Source organism: Harpia harpyja, chromosome 11, assembly GCF_026419915.1.
Source record: "Harpia harpyja isolate bHarHar1 chromosome 11, bHarHar1 primary haplotype, whole genome shotgun sequence".
Taxonomy (NCBI): Eukaryota; Metazoa; Chordata; class Aves; order Accipitriformes; family Accipitridae; genus Harpia; species Harpia harpyja.
In genome coordinates, this window is record NC_068950.1 from 39,738,202 (window position 1) to 39,750,238 (window position 12,037).

At 43.8% G+C, this 12,037-nt stretch overlaps 1 protein-coding gene across 1 annotated transcript; it reads left to right on the forward strand.

The window, feature by feature from the left end:
• Positions 1-376: 376 nt before the first annotated feature.
• DMRTB1 (DMRT like family B with proline rich C-terminal 1) lies at positions 377-11,159 on the forward strand. The gene is made up of 5 exons (XM_052801569.1): positions 377-885; positions 1,687-2,790; positions 4,484-4,716; positions 6,392-6,536; positions 9,767-11,159. Exons 2-5 carry the CDS (start codon positions 2,259-2,261, stop codon positions 9,865-9,867), a joined length of 1,011 nt encoding a protein of 336 aa, XP_052657529.1. The 5' UTR covers positions 377-885; positions 1,687-2,258; the 3' UTR covers positions 9,868-11,159.
• Positions 11,160-12,037: the final 878 nt, after the last annotated feature.

The following is a 12,037-nucleotide window of genomic DNA, read 5'->3' on the forward strand; positions in this document are numbered from 1 at the left end:
TGAAACAAACTATATGGAGAGTATAATAAGTCCTGAATGCTTAGCTGAAAATTGTTCAAAAGAAAAATCCACATGACTTTGAAAGACATGGTTTATTAATGGAGAAACTGTTACAGCCCATGGCTGGTATACCTTTTTCAAGAGAGATAAATTTAAGTATGTTTGAGTAAATGTCTGGAATAATAGCATTATGTGACTCAGAATAGAAAATTACTGGGGAAAATGTACATAGCCTACCTTTCTCCTCCACTGCTTAAGTATCCAAATGAACACAGATTGTGTATCTACGGAAAGATATAATTACAGATTTTTAAAATGTGTCATCCATTCTCTTTCATTCTACAGCTAAATGCACATCCTCAACATACAGCAAAAATATGGAGCATAAAATTAGGAATATATTATCTGTCTATATTTAATACAGAGTCAATGTTTAGAATGATTACAGGAACATCAAGGCCCTGGCACAAGTGAGCAGGACTGCATTTAAAGAGTAGCTTCTGTTGAAGACATCAGACAAGTACCTTTCTGAACTAGGAAGAAATGGTAACATTTTCAGGCCAAATTTTCAAAGATATTTAGCCACAAAGGACACATGCCCATGCACACGAAGCTGGCTTTCTAGGCAGCGCTTTAGAAGTCTTCTGGGGAAAATGGTCTGCAACTGAGGACAGGGAGCTGATTACATTCACCTGTGCTTTGTTGCCTCCCACTCACAAAAGGAGCTGCTGTGCATGCAATCCAGCACCCACTTTCTACAGAGCACTGAGGTGGTCTCTACTACGTGACCTGCTGTGTGGCCAGGCAGATTTGGAATTGCTCCTGCACAGGATCACTGAATGCATGGGTACAAAGGCATGGCTGATTGCCCGTCACAAAAAGCAGGTACCAAAGACTCAGTCTGCAACTGGGTAGCAAAATCTGCAGGCTGGGATTGCTGCCATGCTGGGTGGTCTAGGGATTGTGTGCATTTGAGGATTTGGGTCTGAATTGCTTTCGAGAGTAAGTCTGGGCTTGTGTGCTGGTACTGCACTTACGAAAACTTCTCCCCAGGAGACGAAATCCTACTGGAAACCTGCAGGACCCAAATGCAACGTCCTACTGTGTCTTTTGCAAAGTGAGAAGCCTGAATCTGCGCTGAGCCTTGGGCGCTTGCAGAGCACAGGGGCTGGCTGCTCACTGCTAAGGCAAACCAGACTGTTGCCAAATCTCTTAAAGGCCCTGCTATGCTGGGGCCTCACCCGCCCAGATGTTGAGGGGTGCACCCAAGTCTTCCATGAAGGTTTGCTCCAAGGGAAGGGCTCCTGCAAGGCTGCTGCGAAACATACTCTGTTGCGTATTAGAATTGTTTCAGAGCAGCAGCTAGATGTTACCTGGTTCTCTTGAAACTAATTGGTAAAAAACTTGACACCTACTTGGGAGTTTATTTTTATGGTATTCTCTTTAATGTAGAAGAAGCTATTGGCATCTCAGGATTTTAAAACAGAATTAGCTACCGCATATGTGAGAAAAATCAGCAGTGTCGTGCCTTACATTGCAAAGTGGAGAGTTTTCTCCTGGAAGTGGGCTACTGTGTAAATCATGGTTTTGTAGCTACCAGCAGTAACAAATAACAAGTGCTTTCTAAGCAATACTGGAACTGGAGCATTCCTGTATTTCTAATTGTAAGCCTGTCTTTGTTTCCAGAGAAAAAGGAATTCCAAGAAAAGGAGACGGGTCTTTTGAATGACATATGCTTTCTGCCTTCATCTGGGTACCTTGGTTTGAAAAACAGAATGATGAAAGTTTTTTTTTTTCTGCTGAGGCAGGCACTCCTCCTGATCAAGAGAAGCATGCTGCAAATTGGAAACAAAACAGAACTGAAATTCTGTGCATATTAAAAGCGAATGCACGAGAGGTACGAAAGTCAGTGCGGATATTAAAGTGCCAAAAGGAAAAACTATCACTTAAGGCAGTACCGAAAGGGACACTGCATTTCTCTCCCATGCACACCCTGCCTGTCCAAAACTCCCCACCTCTGCATGCTCCAGCAGCGGGAAATGTACTAAAAGGTGCAGCACGTTCCCCCCTGCTCTTGCAGACGCAGTCCCCACTCTCTCCCTTCCTCCAGCCCCTCATGGCTGAGGTCTGGCTCCAGCCTGCACCAGGCGGAGCTGGGCCGGTACAGCCATGGCTGGCTGAGGGAGGGGAGGCCCGTGGGGCCAAGGCGGCTCCTGTGCCACAGGCTCCCCAGAGCAGGGCATTCCCCACCCGCCGCCATGGGCTCTTCTGCCCCGCCTGCCCAGGTTGCTACATGCCAGGGCAGCAGTGGCCATGCCCGGTATAAGAGCCCTGAGGAGGCAGCCCAGGCGTGCCCGGGGGTGGTTAGCCGGGACTGGTGTGCCATGGAGGCTGAGGAGGCCGCGGCGGTGGCAGCGAAGGCGACGCTACGGACACCCAAGTGCTCCCGCTGCCGTAACCACGGCTTCGTGGTGCCGGTGAAGGGCCATGCCGGCCACTGCCGCTGGAAGCTCTGCCTGTGCGACAAGTGTGCCCTCATCACTGAGCGCCAGAAGATCATGGCGGCCCAGAAGGCCCTGAGGCAGCAGGTGCCCGACACTCCGGCTGGGGCAGCCGCAGGGCCCGCTCCCCCAGGCGAAGGCTCTGGGGTGGCCACCGGGGCGGCCAGTGCCCCCGAGCAGAGCGGCCATGAGGGGATGAAGGCCGCCCAGCCCGCCGGCGGCAGCAGCAAAGGCACGGCATGCAGGGGACCACCGCTGCCTCCCAGCGGCCCACCCTTCTGGGACTACGGTAAGGGCCTGTCCCCAAAGCCTCTTCCCCTGTCCCGCCATCTTTCCTTCTGCCTTCATCCTCTTCCCCCCATGAAACACTTGCCGCTTGTGCAGTTTGCACCCGCTGATTCCTCAGGCTCCAGCTCCCCAGAGAGCCATTCCTGCTGTCTCTCCCCCTTTCCTTCCTCAGTGGACACAAGTACTCAGCTTGCATATTGAGTGTGCAACCCTGCATGTATTTTCCCTTTTGCACGGTCTGCCAAGCGGGTCACGTGGCTCTGCAGCGGCAGGAGCAATGTGCTCAGCCTCGCCACTCATTGCAAAGTTGAAGCTTAAGCAAGTGGCTTTTCCCTGAGAAGTAAATTGGTCAGGGAGAGAAACCAAACTGTGATCCACTGTCCACTGTGGGTGATCATGCATGTTTCTCTGAGTGCTGTGTCACTGTTTATAAATTAACAGACACAAGCCTCCAGCAACAAATGTGCTAAAAAACTCAGCAATGGCAGGTAAACGGGGAAGTTACTGCTGCAGTTGCCTGAAGCAAGCATTTTATGATGGCACTGTAAAAGAAAGAGACCTTTTGGCCTTAATTCCTGTAGCAAAGATTGAACTTGGCTGGGATCACTTGGTGTAAAAGTGCATTTGGTATTTAAGAGCAGAGCACAGATTTTGCAGGTGGAACGGTTGTAGGGTCTGTCACCTCTTAAATTGCTTCCTTTAATAGAGTCTTTCATGTGACTTGTCTAGTTTATTACTGTTTATTACAGTAACTTCATACTATCACTATTTACTGTAGTAATTTTACAGAAATCCCTACTGACTGCAGTAGTCATTAGTCTGAACCTCTGGAGAGTTGGCAGCCTGCAAGACAAAATGCTGTTCTAAGAAGCCCAGAGGAAAGACACATTTCAGACATCTCTCGTTCCCACCTAATCTGTCAATAACTGATCCCCCCTTTTTTAGCTTTGTTTCATAAGAAAATTATGTTTATGGATGATGCTAGCTGTACATGTGCTTGTCAGTCCTTCCCTTAATAACATCTTCAATCTGCTGACCAATTTAAAAAAAGGTTAGGGACAAATAGTATAATTCTAATACTCCAGAAGTCAGCCTACTCTAGAAGCAAATTCTTCCACTTCTTTACCAACAGAAGGATGTGCAGACAAGAAAGACCCTATTTGTATTCAGACAACCACTCTCTTTTTTTAAGACTTCAGAGAGGCCATATAAGATTCCAGATGCAAGATAATAACTGATTCCTGCATCTGAAATTGCCTGTGTATGTCCCTAAAACTGAGCCTTTGCCTGTAAATTAACTTAAGAAGTTACAGATAGGACTAAAGTTAGAACTCTATTATTTCTGTAAATTTTTGTTTTAAGTTCTGCTAGAGTTAAAGGTCTTAAAGTAGGTCGTTTTGCTGTTGCTGGTGTACTGAAAGAGTAAGATTCTGCAGCCAGTGCTTTTACTAAGGACTAGCTTCACAATGCACAAGGCAGAAAAGAACGCAGATCATTCTGCATTACAGTATCATCTGCTGCACCTTTCCTTATTTCCCTAATAAATCACAAAATAAATTCATGAGGAGCTAAGCATAAACCAAAGGGCCAGTTTCTCCTGCCTGAGAGTGGAATTTGGTCCTGCAGCTACTTCTACTGAACTCTGTAGAATTACATAGATACTTTTTATTTGTTCTTTTCTCATTGTTTCCTAGCTCACCCTGCTTTTCCTCCAGAATACATGGTCAACCCAGAATACCTGGAGAGAGAACCTCCGAAAGTGTACCCTGGGTGTTCTGGGATATATCCTTACCACCCATTTCCCATGGGATTTCCCCTAAATGAGTCAAGCTGTAGGGGAGCACCGTCACCTCCAGGGATATCACTTCAGAGAGGTTTCCGACACATTCCTAGCAACTATGGGCCAGGGAATGCAGCTTCTGTGTCAGTAAGTAGCAGTCTTTTAATTACCTGTGGAAATACTGCTGTCCTTACTTTTAGCTGTCTTCTTCCTGTTAAGGTACCCATGAAAAGTTATCCTGCTTATCAGTTACTTCAGCACAGCATTTTGATATATTATACTGAATAAAACATTAGCAGATGGTGATGTTAATAGTCTGACCTGAACCCAGAAGAGCAAACCCATGCACTTGCAAGGGGCCAGATTTTGTGAAGTGTTTTGAGGCTTATACATCCTGCTAACATCCGCAACAGCCTCTTGGAATGACGACAGTTGGACACTTCATATGGTCGTGTTGTACCAGCGTAGACGGCACAGAATACGCATTGGGAGGTTCCTCTTCTTCCATGCAGGTCAGATCTAATGAGGAGGGAGAGTGTCAGGGCTTGACCAAGGCACTATAGCCGCAGAGAACAAGATAAAATCAGCTTCTGTGAGGAAGCGAATCAGCATGGTTGGATATTTCTGGTTTGAGACATTTGGTTTCTCAAAAACAGTAGAAAATTGTTGTGGTTAACAGAAGTTTCAGATGAAAAATAATGTTTAGCATCGTAGGGCCCACCCCTTCAAACCACACAGACATGGTAAGAAACAAGATGCTAAATTGCCTGTCATTTGTAATGGTGTGTGGTGGCACTTCCAGTTCCTTTCTGTGCTGTCAGTCATGTTGGTTTAAAGTGGTGGTGTCCAGTTTTTGTACCACAGTTGGCCACATTATCAGATTCCCAGCTGCCATGTGCCATTCTGTCTGCATTAAGTACAATTCATCAGTTCATGTTAAGGTAGAGTGATCTGCCTCAAGACTACTAGATTTATTATGCTTTCATAAAAATACCCTGTCGCATTTTAGGGGTTATTGAGAAAGAGGGTGGCTAGCAGCAGTCTGAGGTCCAGATAAATTATCCTGGTGGGCTGGATATACACAGGTTGAGAAATGCCTTGTCTAGACCATCACTGCATGTGGTTTTGAACTTCATTTTTAACTGTCCTGAAACAGATGGAAAGATCTCGTACAAGTTCTATCTGTACCAGGGTGCATCGCCAGATCCAAGAGAAAAATGCTCCTATTTCTCTGATGTTAGTGTTTCTGAGCGACGGAAATATATCTCCTTGCACATGGAATGAGTTTTATCATGCTCTAACAGGTCTGGTAATCACAGAAGACCAGGGCTGTGGGGCACCCTGTGGTGCATACCAGCCCCTCAGTGTAGGTAGAGCCACTCGCTTCACTGGGCTCAGGGGAGAATCCATAACTAGCAGGGAGGTGGTGGCAAGGAGTGTTTTCCTAGGTTGCCTCTCTGTGGCATGAAGGCTTCCGGACTTGTTCAGTGGCAAGTGCATTGGGTCAGTGGTGAAGGTGAGCTTCTCCTGGTTTAAACCAACTGCTCTAATGAGATGCCAGAACAGGTGATGAGGACTTAGAAGGTCAATTTCAGCTGAGACATGGTCTGAGAAGCTGCTACTTCTCAGTTTCAGCATGTTACCCTCTGCACAGGCTTTGCATGTGCTAATATGTGCCCAGATGTGGCAGCATATGGCCACAAAATGGACAAAAAATGTAATATTCACCTGTAAAAATTGAAACAGAAATTGTTTGATACTGCAGATGTATCCTGGAGAGAGTCTTTAGATGGAGGATGCTTTGCTTCATGTGTTTCTGCAGATTCCAGATGGAGGTGGAGAATTCCATCAAGGATACTACACTCCTCTGCCTCAGTTCATCCCACCAAGTTTTCTGCCAGGGATTCATTACATTCCACCTCCCCTTTCACTGAACATGTTGGCTGAAACAACCAAGGAAGCACATGGTAAGGAAGTATGACATGAGCCCTGGGAGATCCAGTTTTAACCCGGCTTCAGTATCTAACCACAGAGGTGGAAACCCCAAGAGACCCCGATTCTAGCTAGTTTACAGGGGTTCCCAGATCCCTGTGATGGAGTCAGGACTGAGATCCTGAAGTCCCAGGACAGATTGCCAACTTGTACAGCTCTGGGAAGGGCTGATTTAAGGGAAGCAGCCTGACATGCTTGCGCTTTCCAGCTGACAAGCACCTCAGTCTCATGCAGACGTTGAAGGCCCCAGGACTCAGAGCTATTCCAGAATATGATCTGTTGATGTTCTCAAAATGCAACTAGTTTTCTAAATAGCTAGTTTGCAGGACGTACTTTTAAAATTATTTGGCTCTTGTTGCAATTTAGACAAAATGTTAAAAAAAAAGTGGACTAACACTTAGCATGAATAATACGAAATTTCTTGCTTATCTGAAAAGCCTACATTTTAATTGCTGTAAATGAAAGAGTGAATCTTCAACATCACAAGTTGCTTTACTGAATCTCACAGGATTTAAAATTTCTGGCATAGGTTAAGTCTTTGTGCCCCTCTCTTTTGGGTCTCTTTCATGTACTGTGCCTACATGTGGACATACTTGTGATTATATTTGCAAGTTTTTCATTTGGCTGCATCTAGCTTTGACCACAAGAGGGTAGAGCTGCTCAGAGAATTAACCACTAGCACTGGATGAGTGAATAGGCAGTTTTATTTTAAATTCTTTTTGAAAATGCAGATAAATAAATACAACTTCATTTCTTTTCTTGAACATGAGAATAAAAAATTGTTAATCTGATTGTTTATGAAACAGATTACAATAATTGCCCAGTGAAAAATCAAATCTCTTGTATAAGAGGGAGGAGAAATAGAGGAGTATAATTATCTCATTTGAATTGAAAAGATGTTGATGGTGGGTACGTGGGACAAAAGATAAGTTGGGGTTTTTTTGGCCTGGTTTCTTAACAACATAAGGCTCATGCAGTCTCATTTTCTGTTAATGTCAGTCCTTCCATAACTTTTCAACCCATTAGTTATTTTCAGCCAAACATATCTGTTGTGATCACAGGCCTACACAATATTGATCTGCAAGGGAAACAGATGCCTCCCACAAAATGGTTTGTTTGCAGCCATGTCGTGGTGTTTGGCTGGCTGTCAGCTTGCACTCAATTCCTGACTGACGTGTGTACCTTGGCCAACAACCAAGTGCCTGCCAGTCAACCCAGCAGTGAGCACATATCTCCAGAGCAGTCAGAGCATACCTGCTTCTTGTCTGGCTGGAAGGCCAAAGAAAAGTAAGCAGGAGATATGGTGGACAAAGGGAATATGAAGAATACGGCAGTGTGAGGGGTGTACAGACATTGTAGAAGGGTGAAGTTATTTTAAGATACTGACAAAGGCATTAGGACTTTAATGCAGCATGTAGAGGATAACTTGTGTGCTGGAGGTGAAATAATATGGGCTGAGTTTGAGGGGAAGAGAGGAGGATGAGAGCTGGCAGGCAAACCAGAAAGTCTGTGTGCGGATTAATGGGTTTTGTGATTTGGAGGGGACAGAAGATCTGGGGGATACTGGAGTGGCAGAGAACACGTAGGGAGCTGCAGCTATTCTGTTGGAGTGTGTGGGAATGGGAAGGAACTGGGAGTAGCAGACAAATGGGGGACATGGAGAGTAGTGATATTGCGTGAGGAGAGCAGAGGAAATCCAGTCCTGTATTAGTGGAGTGAAGTTGTACTGGCAAACAATCATGAAAACAGGCAACTGGATAGAGAAGAGAGGTCATGAGAGCACCCCCCCAGAGAGCAAAATGCCATCTAATGACCTCAGCTATTACTACGCACTAGGGAATTCACAACCCAGGCACAAAGCCATAGGAAACAATGCATCATGGATTGTGCTGCTCAGAGAACAATCCAGTTTTCTTAGTGCTACGGAGAAAGTACAAATTAATTCCACTACATAGCATTTGTGCTCCAGGATATGTAGAAATTTGCAATTGTGACCCAGTGAGGGGGGATACTTCTGCATGAGGTCATACACAAAATAGCCTGCCAGTAGAAGATGCAGATGTAGAGGGAAGCTACAGTGAAACTAATAATTCTTTGATTTTTGTATTCAAGATGCTTGAAAAAAGAGAAAAGCTGTAACATTCAGTGCATGGGGATGTGTTAGGATTGCATCATGTCTTTTTTCTCAAGAAAGGAACTGACTCAAACCTGCAGTTAGACTTGGGAACATCTTTCCTCCAGAGAGACCTCCAGAATTGAGGTGAAATGGGCTTTCTGGCAAAACTGTTGCAGGAAAATGGATATAGAAAACTCTAGCAGGGGACAACTGGTGAGAGGAAATGTCTATGATCTCTGCCCCGAAGGGAATCTGAGATGAAGGCAAATTAAAAAAAAAAAACAACCAAGTCCTGACTGAAAAAGATTTTTCAAGGCTAGAATCTTCTACCAGATTTGAGTCAATAGTTGACTGCAGTTGAATGACTGAGGCCAGTTAGGTTTACAACGGTGATGTGAAGTATAGGCCATGTTGTTACACAATTTCATGCAGTATTGACTAGTAATATTATGTAGATTTGACAAAAGAAACACAAGGTACGTCCAGTAAAACAGCCAGTACAGCATCTGAGGATAAAGCCTGATTGCAGATTGTTGGTTTTCTAAAAGAGCAAGCTACAGAAAAACAAACAAAAACCAAAGTTGCCTGTGAGGAAATGAGAGAGCTTTTCATGCAAATTGGCAAGTAAATACTTTATAAAATAAAAATCCCTAGTTGGATTTGAAGAGGGGATTATATAGTTTGTCGAGGCCTTTGAGAATTCACAGGAGTGTTAAAAAGGCATGGCGTAGATTGACTATGGTTAAGTGGGCAAGAGTCTGCCTCATAATTCTATTCCAGTGCAGCTTCAACACTTGCCATCTTGAAGCACTCTTGCTACATTTCTTTAAGCATGGCTGAAACGATCAACTGCTGTCTGAAGTGCAGTATCCCAGTTCAGAGAGCTGCAGCTCTTGATATCATGCACCTTTGAATTAACTGGGATGTAAAATAAACAGGATTGACAAAAGTCATTTTGCATTGAGAATTTACCTCTGGAAATGTGATTAATACCAGGTGTAATGCAAACTGAAATACAGGGTTTGGGGTTTTGGGCTTGTTTGTTTGTGTTTAACTCTGACCTTTTTCTATTCTTCATTTTTATTTCAGCTACTGAAGCTGACAGTCAGGATTCAGGGACGGTTCGTGAACCTGGCCAACCATCTTCCCCAGAAAAAACAAGTAGAGACCAATCTGATTCTAAACAGTAAACGGGCTGGAGAAGAGCTGAGTAGCAGGCAGTGCTGTTTTTATTACTGAGGAGAGTGTTAGTTAATATGAGGGTAGAGTGACACTTAGTCACTGAGCAGCCACAACAGCTAGAAGAAGGGGATTAGTCCCCTGCCTCACTTTATGATCATGTTAGAGCTACCAGGCTCACAGCTCTGCCTTGCTAGCACTGTAAAGCCCTTGTTCCTAAAAGAGGTTTTCCAGAGCCATGGCAATCCCTTCCCCCTTAAGCAGGTGGAAGCAGCAAATGATTATGACTCTGAATTTGTTTCCTTTGCCAAGGTTAGATGGCTCCCTGACTTCAGAGTGAGGTCTCCGAGCCATGTACATTCTGTAACCTTCTCATGTTCATGTCAATACTCAAAAATGTGTTGTTTTTATATCAATTTGCTGTAAAGGAAACCTCGTTCTGAATATTATGGAAGAGTTAAGTGATGTGGAGCCTGAAGACTGAGTGAGAAAGGATGGGAAGACAGTCTGGGTTGCTGATTTACTTGGCTGCCTAAGAACATGATTCACTGGATTCAGCAGGGTAAGGGAACAGTAGGTACTCAGTACACCTGTCAAGAAGGGCGTGGGAGGAATTTGCAGAAAGGTCTGATACAGGCTGAAATCCAGTGCCTCTGCATTGTTTTCTGGGTCAACTGCCTTTAAGGCACCTTCCGTTCAGGTTGGGGACAGACTGATTTGGAATCGCTTCATGTCACACAGTCTTCAGGATTTTGAATGGCGCTGATGGGTTATACATAATTTCAATGTTTGAATGTCCTTGATGGTTTATACATGATTTCAATGTTGCTTAACTCAGTACTGCTGAAACTAAACAGTACTATTTGTTTCTAAAGGGCCCGTGTAGACAGCTTTATACATGTGTATTGGAAGTGCACTGTGGCGTATCAAAGGTGTGGAGGGATTGCCCAGGAAACCAGGACAAAACACCATTCAGCATAATAATTAGTCAAATCCATACATACTATAATTTTCAGTGATAATGTTTAATTAAAAATGAAAAGTATGTTCCTCTACTGTTTTGCCTAGAGGGATTGGTTTTGTATTAAGTGGATCAGTTATTAATGTTTGAATAATTGGGGGGGGACTTTTGTATAATTAAAAGATACATTAAATTGTTGGTATGGTTTTGATGATTTGAGGCTTGCGTATCTACGCGTAATTTTTCTAGCCAAATGTCAAGTGTTGCCCTGAAAAGCTCTGTGTAACAAACTGGTCTGGAGAGACATCTAGGCTTCAGCATTTTTCTTCTACAACTTTTGACTGCTGCTGTAGAGGTGAGCACAGTAAAATAAACATTCTTCTTTTCTGCTACGTGTACTAATAATTCTTTGCTCGATGCAAGATGTAAAGAAATTATACTAAGCTGAATTTTTTTTTTTTTTTTAATGTAGTAGATGATCTGCTGGAATGCTTTCCAGCACACAGGGTTTTGGGGGACAGTGAGTGAAAGTGGCAAACTTAGAACTGCCAAGAGGAAAAACTGAAAAACACATGTATCTATAGAAAATAGTCTGATGTACAACTTGTTATATACTAGATTTACAAAACCATCTCTGCTCCTAGGAATATCCCAAACCTGCTCTTAAAACTGCTGTCTGCTTGGGAAAATCTGGATACTTCTTTAAGGTGTCTGGATAGAGCAAAGCTCTTTTCAAAATAAAATAATCTACAAATAGAAATACCAGCAGCACCCACAAAGCAGGTTCCTCTGTGGATGGAGGCTTGTTTTTTATATATATAATATAATGATTTAAGAAGATAATAATGTACAAGATGAACAGCTGAATGGTCTCCTTCCCAGATATTTTTCTAAAGTCATATTCAGTGTTGTATTACTCCTTAAATCTCAAAGCAAGATGGACTCCAGCCCATTTCACTGACTGTAATGCACAGTCATTGTAGATATACTGCATATAGAGTACTGTTTTCTCTGTTTTGTTGTGCCAGTGACTGCTTCCAGATTGGCAAGCAAAACTCATTTTCCTTTTCCTCCATCTTTTTCAACTGTCGTTGAGTGAACAAAAGCCTTGATTTTGGTTACTGTTTGAATGATGGTATGGCACTCCAGTAGGATCTCTCTCACTGCATTGCCACAGACCAGTGTTCACCTCCAGAGGGATGTAGTGAGTTTAAAGAAGA